Source organism: Trachurus trachurus (genome assembly GCF_905171665.1).
Source record: "Trachurus trachurus genome assembly, chromosome: 16".
NCBI classification, from domain to species: domain Eukaryota; kingdom Metazoa; phylum Chordata; class Actinopteri; order Carangiformes; family Carangidae; genus Trachurus; species Trachurus trachurus.
In genome coordinates, this window is record NC_139902.1 from 12007515 (window position 1) to 12031229 (window position 23715).

Here is a 23715-nt window from a genome sequence, read left to right on the forward strand (position 1 = left end):
AGGACAGTGATAAGGATGGAGAGACAGAGGAGGAGAGAAGGGCTGAGTGAGTGATAGTAGAAGGGGGAGAAAAAGAGAGAGAATGAGAGGAGAGAGGGAAACGAGAGAGGGATGTTCCACTGATAGACTGTCGAGTCTGACAGAGTCTGTTATGTTCAGTGGAGAGAGTCAGCCACATCATGGGATACTGACACCCCCTCCCCACACACACACACACACACACACACACACACACACACACACTCACACACAAATTCAGGTGCGGCGGCTTGTAAGAAAACCCTGGATTTAGATACCAGTAATCGTATACCAACAGGTTTTTTTCAACTGCACCACAATTTATTTATTTACATCTCGGTTGCCGTGCGACAAAGCAACGCGTATCTTGTTGTTGTCGCCTCGCCCACCAGCTTTGCCATTTCGCCCCCCATTTTCCTCACCGTCCTGCTCTACTTTCATGCTGTTATTGTTTATATCGACTCTCACAAGCTTTGCAGAACCGCGCGCCTCTGACAGGTCGTTTACTGGCGGCGGGCGAGGGAGACGCGGTGCGGCGGGGCCCAGACTCAGAGCCCACAGACGGCTGGAAAACATTTCTCATGCCTGGTTGGAGGGAAAGACCGATAGCAGATTGTGACCTAAAGCTCACAGCTGCATCCTTTAAAGCACCCCCCCCCCCCCCACACACACCTTATTTTCCCGCACGCATTCATGCAGTTGAGCAATGCTGCACAAAGTCAAAGTTTCCACTCTTGAATGTATCACCACTTCTAAGTCTATTGTGTTTTGGATTTTACTGGAGTTAAAATCTGGCATTGATTGAGATTTGGCTCGTTCATCACCCAGCAAAAATCTCTCTCGTTTCTGTTATCAGGCTGGCCTGTGCACCGGGGAAGGTCTCTGCACCGAAACATCTGTGCTCTTCTTGTCTTTTATGCTCTGCTTTGATAAAGAGTAAAAATAGAAAACTCTGGAGATGAAGTGAGCCTGAACATTTTCTTCTTTTTGAATGCAATGCATGATGCTTTTTTTTTCTTTCCTTTTTTCTGCTTTCGGTGTTTTACTCCAGTGATTCCATGCAAGGAAATTATTTTCCTTAATGGGTAATTGAGCACGTATCGCTTAGATTAGCATTGTGTCTCAATCTGCAAGCTTTAATTTCAGGCCTTTGTGACCGAATATATGTGAATACACTTAATTAATTCCACACGTCACAGTGCATTAATAGAACATCCATAATGCTTGAACTGTTAGAGCTCGGTGTCATCTTCTATCTGACAAGAATACCCAGATGCATTTAAACACTTAAAGATTTCATGCTGGTGCCTGCTTGTCCTATCAAGTCTGCTATTTATCTCACTGCCCTTGTGTGTGTATGTTTCTGAGTGTGTGTGTGTGAGTGTGTGCGCGTGTGTGTGTGAGCACGAGCGCGTGTGTTCATCCATCTGTCTTTGCCGGAGAGTAACAGAACTTCTATTTGCCCCTAAAACCCATTGTTCTTGTTGTGTCTCTGGCCTTATTACACGCTGTTTTTGTCTCTTTCTGAGCAAATTAAAAGGTTTGAGAGATGAATTTTAATCAGCAGACAGTACAGTAGATTTCTCAATGGTGCCTTTTTAGAGCTAAGATATAAACTTTAACAAAATATTCACTTCTGTCCTTATTTCACCTCTGCATGTCCCATTTAGCCACACAAGGAGGCACACAGCGCTGCACACCGAGCTGCTCATACAGTACATGGGATTCAGATTTTGCCTGTCGCCCTTAGTAACACACCCCTGCCAGAGATTTTATTTTGAGATGCCCCCCTCCCAGAAAAAAAATCTCCCCCTTGAAAATGGTGAAAAACAGAATTTGCCACAGTAATAACGGATGATTTGTGATAATGTGAAATAGTAATAAGTGGTGCTTAATTAGCCATTAGGGAGACAGAGGAGAGATGGTGGATAAAGAGGGGATAGATGGGTTTTTGCACAAAGCAATGAACCCCTGTAGCCCCGTTTTTTTGTTACAATAGCTCCGCAGCTAGGGCTTCTTCTGTCGTCATGGCGACTAATGTTGAAAGCCAGCTGTGGTTTTGTCTTGGAAGCCCATTAGGCTGGAGCTCGGTTGGCACTCCTCTCCGTCTCGCTTTTCTTTCTGGCTTCGCCTCCTTGGACTTTCAATGGCGAAAAAATATCCAATCTGTGTTTAACTTCGCCGTGATATCGGGACATGGGTCAAATAATGGCCGCCGATCATTCACCGCTTTGTTTTACCGCGTTTGAAGTGCCTGATAGGGCGGCGTTTTTTGTTTAGTTTTTTCTCAAATGAGCTAACTTGGCCACCCACACAAAGTTGGCTGAAGCACAGAAGAGAAGCAACATGAGTTTTAAAAGCTTTCCCTTTCTGCAGCTGATATCTTGTACACGGCAGACCCCCACCCACCTCACAGGTCAAGCAGGTTAAAGCAAGTGCAAGACGATTTGCAAATACTATCTGACCCAGGTCCGCTTGATGGATGGTGCTACTTCCTATTCCACATTGTCCTTCGGCCCGGCAAAGCGCTGTTTCTTTGCCCCGGATCACTTATTAAATGTGGCTCAGGAGAAGAGGGATCTGAGTAATGTTGTTGTTGTTGTCGAGAACGGTGTACACGAGCGCTGGAGCTCTTTCCTCCGCAGCCCTGACATCCAAGCCTCCAGACCCTGACCCAAACACATCAGTCAGCGGGACACAGGTGCCATGTGACTCAGCCAGGAAGTGGGCTGAGGCCGGTGGGAGGGAGGGAGGTAGGGAGTGGGGGAGTGGGGGAGTGGGGGGGTGATTGTTATGCACCAGATTGATCAGGTTTCACAGGACGCTGCCAAACTATCAATCTGTAGAACTGTACACACAAGCAGGTGTGTGTGTGTGTGTGTGCATTTTATTTTGTGTGTGCGGTTTGCTCACGGGCAGGGTCAGGGCTAGTGTTGTGTGTTCGGGGCAGCCTTCGCAAGAATCAATAGCCGGGTCAGAGGGTAATGTCTCACTGAGTGCTGAGTCTATACACAGCCATCAGACAGGATCACTATCAATCATGGGAGAGCTTAGGGAACATACACTCTCTTTCTCTTCTCTGTGTTTTCTCTGCTGGCACAGTGTCTGATGGGATCACTCGTGCTCTTGTAAGGGCTTTGGGAACAGAGACGGAGGGAGATGTAAGGACACAGAGGGATAGAGTGGCCCAGGAAGGATTGGTGGGAGCAAAGTGAAAGAATAAGAGAGAGAGATTGCTCAGCGCTGGCAAGAAAGTATAGTGAACAACACATGGGGGGGGTTTGAGGGATAGAAGACGCCTCAAAGTGAAGAAACCCTCTGGAGCATAAAATAGGCCGCGTGGGTGGGGATGGTAGTTAAACGGACGATAAATTAAAGTTGAAAACAAAATCAATAAACACACAAATTAAGGTAAAGACCACAAGTTGCTGATCTTACTCACAGGTTCAACAACATTTCTCTTCATCCAAGTGTTCTGTCTTTCCTCCTTACCGTCCCTGTCGTTCATCCTTTCATCTTCCCACGTCTCCGATCTCCTCTGGCTTTTTTTTTTTCATTTCTTTTTTACTTACTGCGCATGTGTGTCGGCGACTCGGCGCTGGCTCTCGTCATGTGCCGTTTCATGCAGTTGTTCATTTTTCTTCTCTTCACACCCATCCATCTGTGTCATGTGCGCTCCGACTAAATCCACAAAGTAGAGCATGTTTGATTGATTGCGAAAACATACATGTGCAGGGGAACATGGTCTTTGTGTGTGTAATGGCTCGGGAGTATGTGTCTGTTGAACAGGGGTGGGTGTGGTGGTGGGGGGGCTCTGTGTGAAAGCGAGACAGCTCGGTTCAAAGGGCTAATAACGGCTGCCATTAGGTTTCATGCTGCTGGTTCTCTCTCTCTCTCTCTCACACACACACCACACAGTCAATATCCACAGGCAGAGAGAGGAAGAGAGAGGGAGAGGGTGATGGATGGAGAAGGGGAAGACGGAGAGGGGAAAGAGAAGGAGTGTTTAAGAGCAGGAGAGAGAAAAGAAGGGACGAGGGCAGGAGAACGAGGGAGGAGATGTGAGGAAAGGGTGGAGATGAGAGAGAGAGAGAGAGAGATTTGGAGAACGCTGCTCGTGTTATGGGATCATGTCAGCGCTGAGTGTGAGGCCGCTTGGCAAGAAACCCTGTTCGCTGTAATACTTTGATCAATTACCAATGATGAACCATCACTCTGCAGGGCAGGACTGTGTGTGTGTGTGTGTGTGCGCGAGTGTGTGTGAGAGAGAGAGACGGTTTTGTGTGTGTGTGTGTGTGTGGTGGCCTTGAGAGAAGGCAGCATATTCCAGTCTGCTGGACACACTCTAGACAGGTATTGATCTAAATGGTGAGAATTTAGAACCTACTCAACCACTACACCCTATCAGACCCCTCACAAAAGTACCACCCCATACATACGAACACACTCTCACACACACACACACACACACACACACACACACACACACACACACACACACACACACACACACACACACACACACACACACACACACATGCATGTTCCTCTTTGAGTCCAGGGGGATATACGATGGAGGGATGGAGCAGAGAAGAACAAAAAAGAATTGGAAGCTGTGAACAGAGAAAGGTTGACGCTCTTATTTCACCGGCGGTCATGTTCATGAACACCTTCAATGCCAACCAATATTGAATTCGATGGCAGCAGTAAGGGGCGTATGACATACACACATGTTCTTTTTTCTTTTTTTTTCTTCTTCTTTTTTGAAACCCTTGTCTGCAAGACTGAGACACGTCACAGGAGAACAAATGGAGGCAAAGAAAGACAGAACATAGGGAGACGGCAGAGGAGGATACAGCAGGAAGGACTCCTGTCTGTGTCTGATGAGGGCCTCATTGATGCTACAGATCTCCACGAGTCTCTATTCAATGGGGGAGCCATTCAATTATAACTCCCGCTCCGCTGGCTGATTGGAGTCCTCCCACAACAATGTTAGCATCTCCGTACAGAAGTGAGCCGGGATTAAGAATTCTGGCCTCAGGAGGCCGAGTGGCTTTTAACTCCTGATTGGCAATCATTTGTGACACTGCTGGACAAGTTTTAATCCAGCCCAACCTTGTGCCCATCACAAGTGTCTCCTTTGATTTTCTTTAACCTTGATTTATCTTGGTGTGCATGTTTTTCTGGCAGTCTGCTGATGCTCACACACTCACTGTCACTTACACTCTGGCTACCCAATCAGCCCCCCGTGGTCTTTTACTTTTCATCATTGAGTATTCAGTTGTTACAAAAGAAACACAAAAGCTCTGACACCTGACTCATCCCTGTGTCCACGTGTGCGCCCATGTTAAGGTTACACCCTTATAGTTGGCAGTGAGTCATACAAGATACAAAGACGACGTTACATGAACATATTTCATACAGTCTGATGTAAATTAAACTCCTTGAGGTAACATTTACATTGATAAAACATGAAAAGTCGTTTATATATATTTAAAAAAAAAACACTGTCATCCTTAGGGAGATGAAATAACAGCGGCGATAGGGGATATAGTCATATTATCATTATTATAAATAGTCATGCAATCAAGTAGTCTGTGGGTATTTCTCTCATTTTCCTCAACCTGTGCTGCTGACACACATTTACTTGACAAAATTGGAAATTATAATCCTTTTTTAAACAAGTAACTTTCACTTTTCATTGCATTTTTTTTTATTATTCATTTATTCATTTTCAGACTGCAAAAGATAAACATCGTGAATGTGGGTGTATTGTTGGTTATTAGAAACAGCTGTAAGATTAAACTTGCCTGCTGTTGTAATTCTTTTAAAGGTCTTTTTCACATTTGACAGTTTTACTTGTCACAGCAGGAAAAACACTAATAACATCACCAGTGGCTTTGCTCTATTAAAGTGTCCCAGTAAGACATAACGCCGTGACACTGAGTCGATACACAGCAGCTAAAGAGAAGTCTGCCATCATTCATTTTATTACTTAAACCTGTTCTCTACTGAGGAAATGCCTACTACTAATAAAACGATTAAGAGCTATTTATTAGGAAAAGTTCAGACTTGTTATTTGGGGTTAAAGCAGTTAGCCACTTTGCTAACTGGACCTTGGGGTGCTGAGCTGAGCCTCTTCATGTCTCCCTCTGTGGCCGACTCTTGCATTGTGCTTTCCTAATGCCTTTTTCCTCTCCCCCGGTTTCCATGGCAATTTGCAAGGTCACTGATGAGATTATTTTAAAATGTTGCCATTAAGGGACATTTTTCTACATTTGCTGACCTGTCATGACAAGGAGGTTTAATAAGCCATGTGCAAAATGTGCTCTAATAAGTAACATCTCCCAGCTGAGAATATTTAGCACCGCTGACTATCACACCTGCCTCCCAGATGTAGACAATTTGCACCTAAGACAATTCAAACATTGTTTTTTCCAGAGCATTATCTTTACACATCATCACAGCATAATAGCGGAGCTGGCAACCAATTTGCTGTATATTCAATATAACACCATGCAGTGCTATGAGGAGGGGAAAGCTACACTCACTGGCTTAAATCTTGTGAGCTCACAGTCACCATTAGCCCCCCACCCTCCCCCCTTTTTACAAAAAGGACCATTTTACTAACAGAGAACAAAGAGGAGTGATTGCTGTTACTGTCAAAGTGTTTTATTTATATGGTGCTCCAACAGGCCAGGCAGATAATAGTGAGGCAGGGGGTAACTCTGTGGCATTATGTTGCATTTATATAGGCAACATACTCTCTCTCTGTCTCTCTGTCTCCTTCCCTCTCCCTCCCTCTCTCTCCCTCTGATGTGATTTTACAGTAGTGACATTGATCCAGGCCCACTTTGATCTTGCTCTTAGCTGTTGCTTCTTCTCGCTCCCTCCCGCTATCACCCTCCACTCCCTGGTGGCCAGACTCTGCAGCTTTTAACCCCGACTACCCCTCGTCTCATCCTATAAATCCTCCCATCTTTCTCTGCATCGTTCCATCACCGCATCCCTCTCTGATGGCTCCGTATATAAGCACCCTTCTTGCTCTTGGAAGCCGCTGCTCATCTCCTCCGAGTTGTGTTCTTGATAAAAAACCGTGTCCCTCTCTCCATCTCTGGGCTCTCGCTGCCATCGGATTCGAGGAAGGCAGGTATCACTTTGGAGAGAGGAAATTAGTGTTGATCCAACACAAAAGGAAAGGGAGGCATCAGGAGGGTGCAGACAACAGCAACGCACTATGACATCTCATATGCTGCTCCACCTTTGTCTCTCTCCATCTTTCTTTATTTAGAGTTTTCAGGGAGTATTACTATCCAATAAGCTCAAATGTCATAAAGGGGGAATAAAAAGAGCCTCAATAGAATGGCCTGTCTCAGTCAGAAGGGAATTTTATTCACAATTCTTTGGGAAACAAGCTTTTTAAATTAAAATATTTATTACATTCTCTTTTGTCTTGAAGCAGACTGGAGGAATAATGTGATTGTGACGGTATGAAGCTGTCACATCAACTCTGCACAAAAGGAAGAGGCACATTCCCAACAGACAGTTTACAGCCAACTGCTTTACTTAAGTGATGAGCGTAAACATTTAAATGGAAGTCGCAGCACGGTCAGTCCACAGAGCTTTCATTCAGTTATTTAAAATGAATCCTGAAATTTTCCTTTTAGTTGTGTCTGTGTAGATTGACAGACCAGATTCATTCATATAAACCATTTTAGATGAAATGATATGAATGAAAACAGGCTGTGACCATAATCAAAATGCCTTTACAAAACAATATATGCAATAAATGTCACATCAATCAAAAAATACTACTGCAGTTTGTCGACTGTATTTTCTGGTGCATTTTGTGACTGTGTTGTGGTTGAATGGAACTGCATAATGTATATGTTTTTTTGTTTTTTTTTTACCTTACTGATATATGCACTGCAGGCGCCAATGTTTCAGAAACACCTTTCCAGATTATGCAGCTCAGTAGAAAAACAAAAAACCAGAAGCAGCAGCCTGAGTTGTACAGAGAAGTTGAATCGACACCTCTCTGACACAGCGACAGTGACACACTAAATTTACAGTGTAAACTGTTTTTACACTGTAAACTGCAGGGATCAGTCTCACTTCCCGTCTCCCTCGTCAAGACCTCCATTCTGGGTTATACGCAAAGCACAAAGCTTTCACTGCGTTGAACTGAATGGAGACATTTTTTTTTTCAACAATGCAACGTGAAAGTTAAAAAATTACACGCTGATGTTTTCACTTGTAGTGTGGAGTTTAATTATATTGTTGTGACTGGGTACCCGCGATGGGTGCAACAGTTACTGTACATTTCAAATAGTTTGTACTGAACTGTTGTATTGGATTGCATCATGCTGTAGAGTAATGTTTTTTTTCTTTTTTGCTCTCTCACAGCACAATGCAGAACACAGAACTTGGCCAACTGGCACAGATGAAAATCATGACTTGAAATACAAAACCTCATTTCCAGCCAAAGCCATACTTTACAGCCTTTTTAGTCGTCCTACATGTGTGAGGCACATTGTTGTTGTTGTGGGCCAGAGGGTGTCACCTGACCACCAGCAGTGCGGCCACTAAAGCCAAAATAACAGCCCAGCCCAGTGCTGGTTCTGATGTCTCGTCTCAAACACAGCTTTATTACCTGCACAGCACAGCTCTGTGCTTGGCTCAATGAAAAACTGTTGATGCAACTTGGGGGCAATTAAAGAACGTTATGTTTGATGCAACTTCTCGCTAATGCAAAATCATTGTCACGTACATACGCGACTGCAGAGACAAAAAGATTAAAAACAGTGTTTTTACTCTCTCTGCAATTGGCCACATGGTTTTCTGATTATCCACAGCCCCGAAACTAAAACATATTGTGGTCTCAGATAGATTAATGCAATATTTAGGGATTATTTTTTTACAAGATAGTGGAGCTGTTGTTAAGTCAGATTTTGGAGGTAATTGTCCCTTTCTTGTGTGTTTAGTGTTTGTATCAGAGACACACACCTTAAATATATAATAATGTCACACTATCAGATATAAAAGGTTGGCAGCTTAAGTTGATTCGCTTTGATGTCTCACACACAGAGACGCTTGTTCACACACACAAACCAAAGCAGGTGCACACATAGACATACAAACAGACACACATACACAGTGGGGATCCTAAAGCCAGCTTTCTATCTTTGAGAGGTGATTTGCTTTCAGATTACCCAAGATGCTCCGAGCTGCCCTCCCCCTCATTTTTCTCTCTTTCTTTTCTCCCTTTATCCCTTCATCTCGGAGAACGTGCTTTTCTTTGGAAGCGTAAAACTCCAACCGCCTACTTTTTTTTTTCTCTGTCTGCTCCGTTCTGGCTCTCACTGCTCTTTTACTCAATTTGCATTCACGCCTCCCTGGTGGAACCAAACTCATCCCTCACTCATGTTCTTTCTCTCTCGCTCTCTGTATCTCCCTCTCTCTCTTTTTTTTGCATTCACTATTAATATAGTTCCCTTGAAGCATTTTACGCTTTTTTCTGGTTCTAATACCGCAAAAAAGTAAATCTCTTCTGCAGGCTAGTAAATGATGTAATGAGAGAAAGTGAGAGAGGAGAGGAGAGGAGAGAAGAGGAGAGGAGAGGAAAAGAGAAAGATGTCGAACAATTAATCTTGCGTTGATGTTGCTCTGAAAGAAAGGGAGGACAGAAATGGAGAGAAGAGAAAAAAAGACAAATTCAGGAAGGATTTGAAGAGCATGGTAAGAAGTGATGGAGAGAGGGAGACATTGGGAACAGTGTTTCGATCTTCATTTAATAATTGAATAATAATCTCCCTGGAGACATGACCTAGAACTGGCAAAGAGGGAGAGAGGAAGCATCAGGCTGCGGATGACACACTGCTGCCCCCTTGTGATTTTATGGTGTCACCACTAGAACTTCTGAGAAAGAGAGAAGCTGTGTGTGTGTGTGTGTGTCTGTGTGTCTATTTGTGTGTGAGTGTGCACATGCTCATCGACGTGTGTATGATTTACAACTGCAACCTGTCTCTGTCACACAGACATGGGCCTGTGTCTGTGATGGGGAGAAAAAGAGGGCTTTGGGGTGTCAGGAAAGAATCTATTTCACTTTGTCACACAAACTACACACACATCTACACGTACATCTGCGTACACACACACACACACACAGAATCAGACCTTATCTTCCTGTCAGGCTGAGTCTTTTTTAGGGCTGACGCTGATATATGAGCTTTGGGGGGGGAGAAACGTGGCCACGACGTTGACGGCTGACGTGAGCGCAACGTTGCGCTCAGGTTGATGTACGAGCGCTGGGGTTAGGGGACAACGCTGCGCTGACACTAGGAGAAGGAGCTGTGGCCCTGGGGCCTTGAGTCCATACTAAGAGCCAGCTCCGCATTCTCTGCATGCAGCAGCCCTGCAGCCTCAAATAATATACGCACACACTCACCTGCTTTGTGTTATTAATAACTGGACAACTCTCAAACAAAGATCTGTTTGACCCACGGGTGAACGCTCAAGCAGAAAGCATCCAAAGCACAACATACCAGACAACAATGTGAGGTGTTTAGCTCTCTCCCTCTCTGCAGTGATGTGTGTGACAGGGGGTGTGGTGTTAATGCCAGAAGAGTGTGTGTGTGTGTGTGTGTGTGTGTGTGTGTGTGTGTGTGTGTGTGTGTGTGTGTGTGTGTGTGTGTGTGTGTGTGTGTGTGTGTGTGTGTGTGTGTGTGTGTGTGTGTGTGTGTGTGTGTGTGTGTGTGTGTGTGTGTGTGTGTGTGTGTGTGTCTAAAACTGGTGCATGGTTAATTAGAATTAGTCCCAGTTAACAGCAATCATGCAAAATGTGGAACTTTATGTAAACTAAGGCAGACAGAACAAAAATGCGGCTAAATTGTGTGTGCTTATGTGTGTGTGGAGACTTCTGTGACTTTATTGAAATGGTAGTGCTATAGGGATTAAGTGAAAAGCAATATTTATTCCATATGTGTAGTTTTATTTGAACAGAAAAGTGTGTTGTAATGAAACTTGAATGAAAACAAATTAGATTTTGAAATGTAACATGTAATGTGTTATTAGTTGTATTAAACCCAACCATCTGTGTGTGTGTTTGCAGTCTGCGCAGGGAAGGCTACACGATGCAGGTGAACGTCAACGACTACCTGGACATCTACTGCCCCCATTACAACGACAGCCAGCGCATGGTCGGCACCGGAGAGCAGTACATCCTCTACATGGTCAGTTACCGTGGTTACAGGACCTGCGACCCCCAGCTGGGCTTCAAGAGGTGGGAGTGCAACCGGCCTCACGCCCCCCACGCGCCCATCAAGTTCTCCGAGAAGTTCCAGCGCTACAGCGCCTTCTCGCTGGGCTACGAGTTCCACGTCGGACAGGAGTACTACTACATCTGTGAGTGGAATCAAACCGGCACCCGACATCACGCCAACACACGTCAGCGTTATGAGCTACCGTGCTGTTTGTCCCCAGAATATAAATGCAAAAGGCGGATAAATAAATCTTATTCTTGCAGGAGGTGGTCAGTGAGACTAGAGCTATGATCTGACAAACACTCCTGTAGATGAAATGTTAATTTTCTATTGTTAAAGGGATTTGATGAATCCTCTGTTCAGATTAGTCAGAGTTCGTCCTCTGGTGATTTCTGCATAACAAATTGCTGCTTCGCATCTAATCATATCACCCTGCAGTCAGGCAGGCTCATCCATTCTGTTGATTGCTAATCAAATTAACTCACAACACCTTGTGCTAATATGACATTGTATAAATAATGAACTTTAAGCTTGTCATAAAACAATTTGAAAACAAATATTTCAGACTGAAGATGAATGTCTTATGCATTAAACGGCTGCATAATGAGCGCTGTGCTTATTTAACCTACATAACTTGATAGGAAATGTCTGGAGAAAGTTGTTTTGCGTTGCAGCTTCACAATCAGGAAGCTGCACCGTGCTTCACTTCAAAGACATGCTTCATTTGGTTCTTTACTGGCCCTAGGAATTCAGTTATGTTCATACAGCCAGAGAAATATTCTCCTCAAGTGATTGTACATAAGAGCTAGACTGATAAGTAAGTCAGCCGGGCCTGTAGAAGCCTATTGCACATGTCTGTGCATATGGTGGCTGATAAATAGCAGAAACATAATTGGAATACAGAAATGTCAAACTAGGTCTGAGGTCAATTAAAAAGAGTGAGAATTACATAATATTTCTGATGAGTTGATTTCCCAACTCTAAATGTCCTGCTCGGTAAAGGATGCATATCAAGAGGGTTTTTTCCCCCTAATATTTATTGTTTATATATGTTAAGGAACATTACCATGTAGACAATAAATCTGATTTTTTTAAGGCTCCCTAAGGTCAAAATCAGCATCACCTCAAAAATCAAGTGTTGATCAACTATATGTTCAGTATGGTATGTAATGTAATATTCAGAATTATATATACAGAATTTTGCTGAAAAAGAAAACAGCTCAAGATAAACAGTTGTTTCCCCTATCACTGTACGTACCAAATAACATTTGTGATGTGCTGTTGCGATAAGTGTCATCTGACATTTTTAACCCACAGCTTTTACAGCCCACACTGTGCTTTAAACTGTCCACAGCGTTTGGTGAATTGCTGTTTCACTCTCACTTCAACTGGACACGAGCAATAAGAGCACATGAGTTCATGCTGGCACAAAGTTGATCAGTTGTGCTCTTCATGTTTCACAGCCACGCCCACCCATCACCACGGCCGCAGCTGTCTGAGACTACGAGTGTACGTCTGCTGCTCCACGGGTAAGTCTCTCACTGTGTGTGTGTGTGTGTGTGTGTGTGTGTGTGTGTGTGTGTGTGTGTGTGTGTGACCTGTAATCAATGTGTTTGCAGACTGTACCTGGACCTCCACCCATTTGGCCTCGCTACCTGTTCTGCAGGTGCCAGGATCCTATGAAAGCCACACACACACACACACACACACACACACACACACACACACACACACACACACACACACACACACACACACACATACTGTATACAGGCTGCATACAGATGCATATACAGTCTAAATACAGTCTAAAGGAGGCAGAGCTATTAATACTCCTGCTGAGTTTCCCCTGCAGCATTTTCACTCACAGCACAGAAGAACCCCCCTTTGCTCCCCTTCTTCTTTCCTTCTCTCTCTATCTCTCTTTTTCTGCCCTCTTCTTCGTGCTCTTTCTCTCTGTCCGTCTGTAGCAGAAGAGAGGAGCAGCTCCAGCTTTGGAGGCCCTCATCCCTCCACCTTCTTCCTCTCCTCTGCTCCCTCCTTCCTCCCCGTTCACCCCTCCTCCATCCCTCGCTCCCTGTCAGAATCCATTTATTGCTGTGTGCGGTCAGTGGGTGGCTATGTATATATAGTGTTAACCTCTCTCACTCGCGCTCCTGCTGTCCTTCAATCTCTCAACCCTCTCTCACCCACACACACACACACACACACACACACACACACTCATTCACACTCATATACACACAGACTTTGATCCCTGGCCTGTCCGGTCCTTTTAACTTCCACAGCCCTGTAGTATTAACCTCTCCTCCCTCTTTCACCCCCACCCCCCCAGACTCCATCGCTCTCCATCCCTTTTCACACACTGCCTTCTTCAGTTTGATCTTCCTGCCCTCGCCTTTCCTCTCTCTCACTCCCTTTCTCTTTTTCTCTCTCTCTCTCTCAGAGCTGCTGGTGATGTTATAGCTTGTCAGTCGGTCTCCTCCGAGGGGATTTTTCTTTTTTAACCCTTACACCCTTGCATTGCTGCTCTTTTGCGTATTTCTCTCAAGATGTCAAGTTGGATGTAATTAAAATCCTTTTGGTTGGACAAATGGTTTAACCCCTGCTCCCTCACTCTCTCTCCTTCTTTTTCCTATCTCATCCAATTTCTTCTCTCTCGCTCTCTCCCTCCTCCAGTCTCTGACGTGGACGATGAGCCGGAGCCTACAGAACCAGACTACACACTTAGACCAGACCTAAAAATTGACGATATTGGTGAGTCATACGCACTTAAACATGAATTTGAGTAGGTGTGGTTCACATCTTCTTGGGCCGGTCTGGATTCACAAAAAACAGACCCAGACTTAGATTTGCATCACAGCCTATGAAATCATGAAATTAAGAGTCACACACTACACTATTTTTTGGGCATTGTCCACAAATTGCACAAAGTCTTAAGACAAAAAGAAAACAAAATAAAAATAAAACTTTTAAAAGTGGCCTTAAATATTGTATAAAGTTTCATTTTTTAAAGTAGATGGTGCATTTGTTTTCAGCTGCAGATAAATACTCATTTGGAGCACTCATGAGTATTTACAGCTACAGGAGGTTATCTCTACAGGATTGACTCAAATTAACCTACAGTGCTCGTGGTCATTGTAATGAAAATGTCTCCCAGCGCCTGTGGCGCATTCATTCAATTCATATTTTCTGCATTTCTAAACATGAACTTAGTAAAAGGCACAATGTGATAAAATTGGTCTTTTTTTGCCATTCATTATTTATTGATTCATTATTATGGTAGCATAACATATGAGCTAGGAACAGTCCATTCTATAATATTAATGGCTTAACTCTAGAAGTATATAGATCTTTAACTAAATATCAGTTGTTATAAAGAGTGCTGTCGTCTCCTGTCCCATCTTTGTTTGATGAACTTTATTTTTGGTGCTAGTTTCTGCAGAGCATCCTGTAAGGCTGCATCCAGTGCAGCCTATCTCCACCAATCATATAGTCTGGACAACCTGTATCTATCCTGACAGGCAAAACGCAGGCAGAAAAGAAGTCCCCAAACCACTTTGTATTGCTCTGACATAGTAATGCTGACACAGTTGTATCAAAGCTTCCAGATTAGAGAGATTTCAGTAATTCGGACAAAAACTGGATTTAGAAAAGTAAAGGTGTTTTTGAGTATTTGTTTGATAGTAACAAAAATGTAGATGTATCACATGTGGTGCATATGTGATGGCAGAGCGATCAGTTCATCGGCCGCACAGTATCAAAAGTAGATGAACAAACTGAAATGTGCTGTTCTCAAAAGAAACCTCCAACACAGTTAACTTCACAGCACCAGCTGGCTTGGCAAGCTGCTGATCCTGCCAAACAACTACATGCATATTCATTTCACACTCGCTGTTTTCACCCGGATAAGCAAAGAACACAGAGTTTCACGATGATTTACCAAAAAAAAAAAAAAAAAAAACAACCTCAAAATTCATTCAGAAAAGGGGAAGGCCTGTTTGGATTTCCTGTAGTTCTGTAGTTCCTGATCTTGGCAAGTGCTCACTGTTTGTCCTTATGTTGTTCTCATCAGGATTACACGACTAGTGCGTTCACAGGAATCATGGGAGTCGTGCTAAATCGTGCTAAATCTGTTACGGATGGAACTCTGTAAAAATCTGGCAGCAATTCAAGGGAGAAGCAGAGCAGTAAATCAAAAAGTGACAGACTTTAGGATAATATCTCGGCTCATCTTGTGGCTGCTTGTCATTGTTATGGCAACGACAGTGCAGCAACACGTACATCAGGCCTGGCCTAGCTAGTTTCCACCCATTAAACAGCCTAGACATGTGTATCAATCATCATCGTGTCTAGTTATCACGCTCTTCACCAAGGTAGCCTGTTACACTGTGCTGCTGTGTTGTTGTGTGTATGTGCATGGCTGGATGTGTGTGCTTGTGTCATAAATCAGTCTGTTCTCACAACTGTCATAAGAAAACTCATCACTGGCTGCGGCAAATAGCTGCAGGTCATGTGAGTTTGTTGAGATACCTCTCCCTCACTTTTTTTTCCTCACTTCATCATTCTTTCATCTCGTTTTTCTCTCACTCCATCTCCTTTCTTCATGCCCTCCTCCTCCTCCTCTTCCTGCCCTTTAATTCCCATCCTCCATTTTTCCTCCCAAAGCACAAGTAGGAATGCAGTGGAGGGGAAAGCCACTCACACTCAGTTTATTCACCTTTTGATGTGTGAAATTGAGTTTTTCCCTATTTTAATGTCTATTTTTTTCAAAATTATTTTAATTTTAGGGTTTCATTCTACATGTTAATGCTATCGAGTGTAATGATGTAAACTACACACAAAAAAATCATTTTATTTCAAAATGATATTGTGTCTGTGGGTTCATAGTTTTTTACCTTATGGCAACAGATTTCACCAGTGCTTTTGTTTGCCACTGTATCAAGTGATTCATATTCCCATCACGTATCCTCAGCACTTACTCCCTCTCGCCTCTCCAGCACATACTTGTAAACACATAGTAAATTCAAAAGATACTCATCCCAGTAACATAAAAGATCAACTTGAAAAAGACACACAAATCACATGCAGTACACAGCTATTTACAAGGTACAAAGAAAAGCAAAGATTTCCACAGAAGCCTCCCAAGGAAAATGGAGTACATGACAATACTGTTAATATTTAGTGAATGGCTGACACAATAGCAGAGCACAAATTACCTCAGCTCCTATGGGTCATTTTCACCTGTAGTGCTGTGTTGCCAATTAAATTAATTGGATAACCCTAGTGGTGCGAGAGGAAGTGAGGAAAATCAGCAGGGAGCTGTGAAATGAACTGAAAACAAAGAAGCAGTACAGTTTCCTATTCCCCTCCCTCATTCTCAGTCCTCCTGACTGCCGATTAGACTCATCACATCATAGTTTTAATTACTGTTATTCAAAGTTCACGTCACCACATTCACACAAACACAAGGCGACGCGCACAAACTGCTCAGTTCCAGTCCGTCTGATTGTCGCGTCTGAAAATGTAAAACAAAGCTGAATGTTGCAGACTCATATTGTAAACCTCTCTCTCTTTCTCTCTCTCTCTCTCTCTCTCTCTCCCTCTCTCTCTCTCTCTCTTTCTCTCTCTCCCCTTCACTGCTCACAGTTTATTTCCTGGACACTGCCCCTTTCAATCAGTGTCTACAGCTCAACAGTGGTTCCCTCCTGAATACGGCCTCTAGTATTAGATTTCATTTAGATCTCATTTACAACACAGATGGAATGGTGCTAGCGGCTCCCCATGCAGCCATGTGATTACTGATGGCTTTCAGTGGGAGGATACTCATTTACCAACCCTGTTGGCTCAGGTTACCTTATCTGACGATCAGGTCCGGCCATTAGTGGAGAAATCAGAAGCTTTTTTCTTTAATGGGGTTTATTGTAGCAATTACCACTCCTTTAAGGGATAGTGTGTTTGGTGTGCTTTGCCAGCAACATCAGGTTGAATGTCAGTGGCAGAACGCACACACACACACACACACACAAACTGTTAAGGATCACCTCATCTCTGTTTTCATCACACTTGTGGGAACATCTGTTGTATTTCTTAATTCAAACAATTCAAAAGAGACCAAATGAAGGCCAGTGAATGATACTGGATAATTTATACTTTCCTATGTAAAACTCTGAATGTTGTCTTGCAATGTTATGAATCAATACATCATTCAGTATATATGTGGTAATAGAAGCTGCTAAATGACTGAATGTTTATATCTGTCAGTAGTGATTGCATTTTATGGTTTAATTTTATGGATTGTTCATTGACAAATCTTTATTAAATCAGATGTCTATTAGGGATATAACAATACAACACCTCATCGTATCAATTGTACTGTACATTCCAAATAGTACTTCTGTGTCGGTTTGTTTACTTCGAGAGGTTCTGCCAGAGGCTGTTACTAAAATTACACCACGAACTGCCTCGGCTGATGTTAGAAAATGTGCAGGTTTTCTCGGAAATGAAGTCAGAAGTATTCCACCAGTTTATATTTAGTTGTACGTGGTCGAGCAATCAGTGCTTCTCTAACCGAGTTTAGACAATAGTTTTTATCTTATGATGACTCTATGCTTATTCTGTATGTGACTCAATTTAGCAGCCACAAAGAGAAGCACTCAGACTACTACTCACTGGAATGACCTTCTAATGAGGATGCTCTCGTCGGGGAACACCGCAAATTATTAGTTCAAAGACAAAACATAACTTAATCAACGCTAATCTGACAACGTGGTCAGCAGCATTAAAAGATAATTATTTTCATGAAGTACTTATTATGGGACTTTTGTACTGAAATGCATTGAATTGAACAGAAAATAAGGCGTTTCTATTTTTAGGTCATTGTGTAACATTGTAGTTTTACATTGTAGCTCAGACAGAAGCCGCTAAAGTTGATGGCTAATGACAAACAAACACAAGTAAGCCGCTCTCAGACAGACCACAATAAGACACCGAAAGTCTCCTTGTTCTTGTTCATTGATGCCTCCAGGTGTCTGAGCTTCCTCATTACCGGGCAGATGATGCTGGCTCTTCAGTGTCGTTCACTCACACACACACACACATAGCTACACGTACACACACCGTTGTGCACACGCAGCTTCCTTGTATTGTGCAACCTGATGTTTGGCTCAGAACACATCAGGGCCACGACATAACGTCACACGCAGTCCCGCACAAACACAGCGCCATAAAAAAAAATCGCACGCTAATGATTATGTGTTTATCTGTGACAGTCAGTGAGAGACGAGGGGGTACTGTACATGTGTGGGTGTGTGTGTGCGGGTGTGTAATGAGGTGATTAGTTGAGCCACACTTCCTTGAACCAGTTGTGCGAGATTCTCCACAGTCTGCTGTTTGTGTCTTCAAATCCACATTCCTCTGTCTGTCAGCGCCAAAGTTACACTGTGTCCTGACCCCGCGGCCGCATGCTCAGTTACAGAGCGGTCAAAGCATTTAACCTGCAGCTCCACTGCTGCGTAGACCTCATTAGATTGGCCAGCGGAGCATACCAGAGGAGGCCATCTCTAAAACCAGGTGTCAGCCAGTCATTACTCTGCTGTCTGACCCACAGAGCAGCTGGAAATATTCTGGGACTAGACAACGGTGCCTAGTAGTGGAAACACTGACAACATCCTCACTTCACTTCCATCCCGACTGGACCGTAAACACCGGAGCTTCTAATCAACGTCAACGTGACTTTTGTACAGACATAAGATTGTGCTTCTGTCTGGGCTACAGTCTCATTAATCATGTGACTGTAGAGTAGAGGGTGTGTCTGGCCACACGTGTGTCTCATAAGTGCTGGCATGCAGTGAACTGTCTGCTGACTTGTTTTTGTACATCGACTAGACACCAGCCGAAGAAAAAAAAAAAAAACCCCACAGATTATTTTTAGGCCATGGCCAGGTGCACACATGGATGGATTACATACAGTGTTGTCTGTATGTAATAGTGATGCTGTGCGACTGGGAATGTGTCACTGCATCAGAACAATGAGAGCTTTTTAATGACAGCTGCAGTCTGCTGCTGTAGCTCTGCTGTTGTGTTGTCTTTGTAGCACGCTAACCACATCTCAGTGGGAGTGAGACAGTGTGTGCCGCGCCGCCTTTTGTTCAGTCAGGCTGTTGGTCATGTCTTAGTGACGGCGATGCTGTGTAACAAGATTACAGCACATTTAGAAGCCCAGAAAAACTTAAACCTCCTTTTCAAGGTTTCCCTGTCTAGAGAAAGGCTCTGCTAGCATTGTCTTCAACAATACTAACGACATCATTCTTTCTCTTTCTCTTTCTCCTCTCTTCTTCTCTGTCTCTGTATTTTCAGATGACTTTAACCCCTTTGTTCCCAAGCTGGAGAAAAGTGTCAGCGGAAGCAGCCCATCCAGGGATCGCCTTCTCCTCACCGTGACGATGCTACTTCTGGCCGTTCACTTCATCTCCTAGCAACGGCCGTCCCATCAGCGTCACCATGCCAACTAGCCTTGGGAGGGTGTACAGTATCAGAGGGTGGGAGAGAAGTGGGGAAGTCAGGAGAGGGGAGGAGAGCGGAGTTAAGATACCACAAATAGAGCAGAAGGCAAGAGGAGCAAGACTTTGAAATTAGGAGTTTTCAAGCATCACACAGTGTGTGAATGTGTGTGTGCGCGTGTGTGCGTGTGTGTGTACAGCTGTGTGTTTGAGGGAGTGTGGTTTTGGTGGAGTTTAAAGACCTTCAGGCGCTTCGTGACACAGACTGAACTGTATATTGCATTAAAGTCAGCCTGTGCACACAGATGCAGGTGTGGTAGACTGTGTGTGAGTGTGCATATATATGTTTGTGTGTGTAAGTGTGTGTGTGTCTGAACAGGCCATACTGTAGGTTGAGCTTGTTGAATTATGCACACCACACAAAACATTTATACAGCAGGAGAGAGATGGGGCTGAAATCAAAATAAAAGGAGAAAAGGCATCAAATCCACCCACCCAATTGAAAACCATTTGAAGACTTTCCCCTGGATCTGATTGGCTAAAACACTTCCTTTGGGCTAGTTGCCATAGTTTCTTGCAACAAGACTTAAAATGAACTCAGATGAACTGAATCAAATAGATTTCAGCAGAATTGAACTGAAATTGCCTTTTTTTTGCTGATGTTATTGTTGATGTTATCTTGATGCTGGGAGCTTGCCCCCAGTCTGTAGAGAAAAAAAAAAGGAGCCAGCTTGATGAACTGTGCTGGTCCTGTGTAGGAGACTGGTCAACGTAGCTGATAGTTCAACACAAACACAACCCGGGACTCCAGATACCAGTGTTTTAGTTGCCATCTCCACTCTGCTGTGTCATCCTGCGTTCACCATCAGCCTCAAACAGACGGCAACAGGACTGGATCGGGTCGGGGGGGAAATACAGAGCATTTGAATGATGAATTATTCACTTAAAATAAGTTTTGGGGGGAGGAACTTAGATGTGCCATTGTCACCGAAACTGCAAAGGTTTATTGATGTTATAAGTTGCTTTGTTACTTTTCTGTCCCGTCTTTGAAGTACTCGGTTAGTCCTCTGTCATCTCCGAGGTTAACTAAAGCACACGGTGGCTACAGAGCAGCCATCGATACACTCAGCAATACTGCCCTCCTCTCAAACGACTGCAGGCTGTTTGGAGGAGAGAGAGCGAGAGAAGCGAGAGAAGCGAGGAGGAAGCGAAGGAGGAAGGACAGTCACTCACACAAGCATCTAAAGGACAGGTCCAGTCCAATAAGAATTTCACCACTGGTCCATGTTGGTGTAGCAGCCTGCTCTACCAATCTCATCTCTGTAAACTCATTTGTCAGATGCAACATTTAAACGGTTTTCTGTTACCGTGCGAGTCTGTGTATGTGTGTGAGTGTGTGTGTGTGAGTGTGTGTATGAGAGAGAGAGAAAAGCACATGTCTGAGTGTGCCATGTTACAGTGTTTGACAGGGTGCGAGTATATTTTAAATGGTACTAACAGCCTGAAAAAAACACATCCACATACTGTACATCTTATAAGTCTGAAAATGCAAAATAAAAAAAATAAAAAACACAACTAAAGCAACAAGTAATACATACAAACCAAGTGCTTTGGTGGGGAGGTGCAGGCAATTCAAAAACTCAAACTGTACCAGTCCGTTGCTTCAGAATAGCGTTTCCATAGCAACTAGCACCTTATTCACCATGGTTACCCTACCCTGCCAACAATGGACTCTAGTAGGGCATGGCTTACCATAGTAGCTGGTAACAATGATGAAGGTGATGATAATTATATTGATAATGAATAATGTTGGAGATGATGATGATGATGATGGACTGCAAGCTGATCGCTGGCCAACCAGGTCACACGGCGGCGGTGTGAGACGTTCAAGTACCTGTGTAAATGTCAAAATGGACAAAGAATGGAATTACAATGTTCTGAAATCTGCCGAGGTGAAATGTGATGTAAGCATTTTTACAAACTTGAAACTCCGTTTTCTTTGTGGTTGTTTTTTTTCCCCTCCATTTTTTTATTATTACTTTGTTGAGTTTGTTGTGGTGTAGAATTGGTTATCTTGAGGGGGGAAGATGGGGGTTTAAAAGTTGGAGTATTGGGTGGGCTGAGCCATATGTAAACCTGGGCTGCACTCTGAATTTGCTGGCTGAGTGATTATTCAAATTCACAGCTGAATTGTTTCGTAGAGGGAAACTTTTTGGAAATTTTGGTTTTCTTAAAGGGACTCATTAGCAGAGTAGTCGGCCTGTGAAAACTTTAAAGATCTCCTCTGTGGCTCGGGATGGAACTTTTTAAAATCTGAGAAAATAACCCTGACTATACCATCAGAGAGCTCTGACTTGAACTGTGTCTTAGAAAATAGAAATGTCGGCATTTACCAGCCAGAGATGGACTAAGTGGATGTTATCAAGTTGTATCATGGGAATTGTAAGAACACGCTGACCTCCGCTTTACCAGTTTGAACGTTATTTTTTCATCTGTTTCTTCTGAGAACCCCAGTTTTATGGGTGTATGATACTGAAATTACTGGGAAACCCTTTAAAACAAAGCTATGTCGATATATACAGTATATATATATATATATATATATATATATATATATATATATATATATATATATATATATAAATATGTATGTGGTCCAGGCTGTGACCAGTTAAACCAAAGGGAGGCTGTTCCCTTAGAGAGTCGTTTTTCAGTACTTTTTTATAGCAGGTCAAATTATCTAATAAGACACACAAAAGACTAAACCTCATGATTTTGTGCAGTAAGGACGGCGAAACAGCAAAACATCATACTTTTAAATTCATAGGAACTTATCAGCTCTGAATGAATAGAAATAATAGACCATAATAATGTGTGTGAAACAGTCCAGGTGTATGTATGGCTCTTGGTGGGAGGGTGAGTTGGGAAAGGTTTGGGTTCTGGTGTGGAGCGGGAGGGTTGAAGAGCTGTGCAAGAGGGTAAATCACTCTTCAAGAAGTTGCACTTAAGAACTTAGACATGAGAGCAAGACTGTGTGTGTTTGTGTGTGTGTGTGTGTGTGTGTGCGTGCGTGTGTGCGTGCGTGCCCATCTGAATGTGGGTATTTGTCAGGGGGTGTAAGAATCAGAGTTCATTTCTGTTAATTACATCATGGCTGCGTGCAGGAGCTTTAGCATGAGATGCCGTCTGTCTTTATGTGTACTGGTGTCGGTGTGTGTACATTTGTGTGCGTGAGAAAATGAATGGGCGAGTGAGTAACAGTCTCTTCGTTTCTGCTCTTTCCGTGAGTGTGCGTGTGTGTGAGTGTGTTTGATTGTTGTCTGGCAAAACAACAAAAGCATTTAATAGTGTTGGAAACAACAATTTACAATCATGTTTACCTTCGACTGGAATGACTTTAAATGAACTTGAAAATAAACTGTAAACTGAACAAACCATAACAGAGGTTATAACAATGATCATGATAACAAAAATAATAAGCTTACAAATCTTACTTTTAACAAGATGTGTGTTTGGCTCTTTATTTGCCTCCCTTTTCCAGCCCCCTCCTCACCTTCCCTGCTCTCTTTGTCTTTGAGGATGTGAAAAAAAAGGGGCAATAAGCATGGAGCTAATCCAAGACAACAGATGCAGGAAAGGTTTTACCTGGTATATTCAGTTCTCTGTAGATAATGTTGTTTGGGAGCTCACAGATGTGATTTTCCATATCAAAGTTGGTGTGGCGACGCTCTCCCTCAGCAGTAATACCTTTACACGCTCCGATTAGGAGAGATAAGCACTTCAATCACCAGCCCAACATTTGAATGACAATGGGACATGTCGGCAGTGTGTACCTGTGTCTGTCTGGACTGGCTGATGGCGGGATAAGACCGCTGCTGGCCGTGTGAGCGCAGTCAGGCTCGCTGTCTGTGATCTTATGCAACAGGTCTTTTGTC

General features: G+C 43.4%; 1 protein-coding gene across 2 annotated transcripts in view; it reads left to right on the forward strand.

Annotated features, from left to right (window-relative positions):
- efna3b (ephrin-A3b) overlaps positions 1-22350 on the forward strand; it is a 57366-nt gene extending 35016 nt beyond the window's left edge. The window contains exons 3-6 of one of the 2 annotated variants that reach the window (XM_083989138.1): positions 11129-11421; positions 12743-12808; positions 13959-14036; positions 19638-22350. In XM_083989138.1, the coding sequence (XP_083845264.1) occupies positions 11129-11421; positions 12743-12808; positions 13959-14036; positions 19638-19756 (556 nt within the window). In that variant the 3' untranslated portion in view covers positions 19757-22350. The remainder of the gene's footprint in view (positions 1-11128; positions 11422-12742; positions 12809-13958; positions 14037-19637) is intronic. The other variant, XM_083989139.1, reaches the window with a different exon arrangement.
- The last annotated feature ends 1365 nt before the right edge of the window (positions 22351-23715 follow it).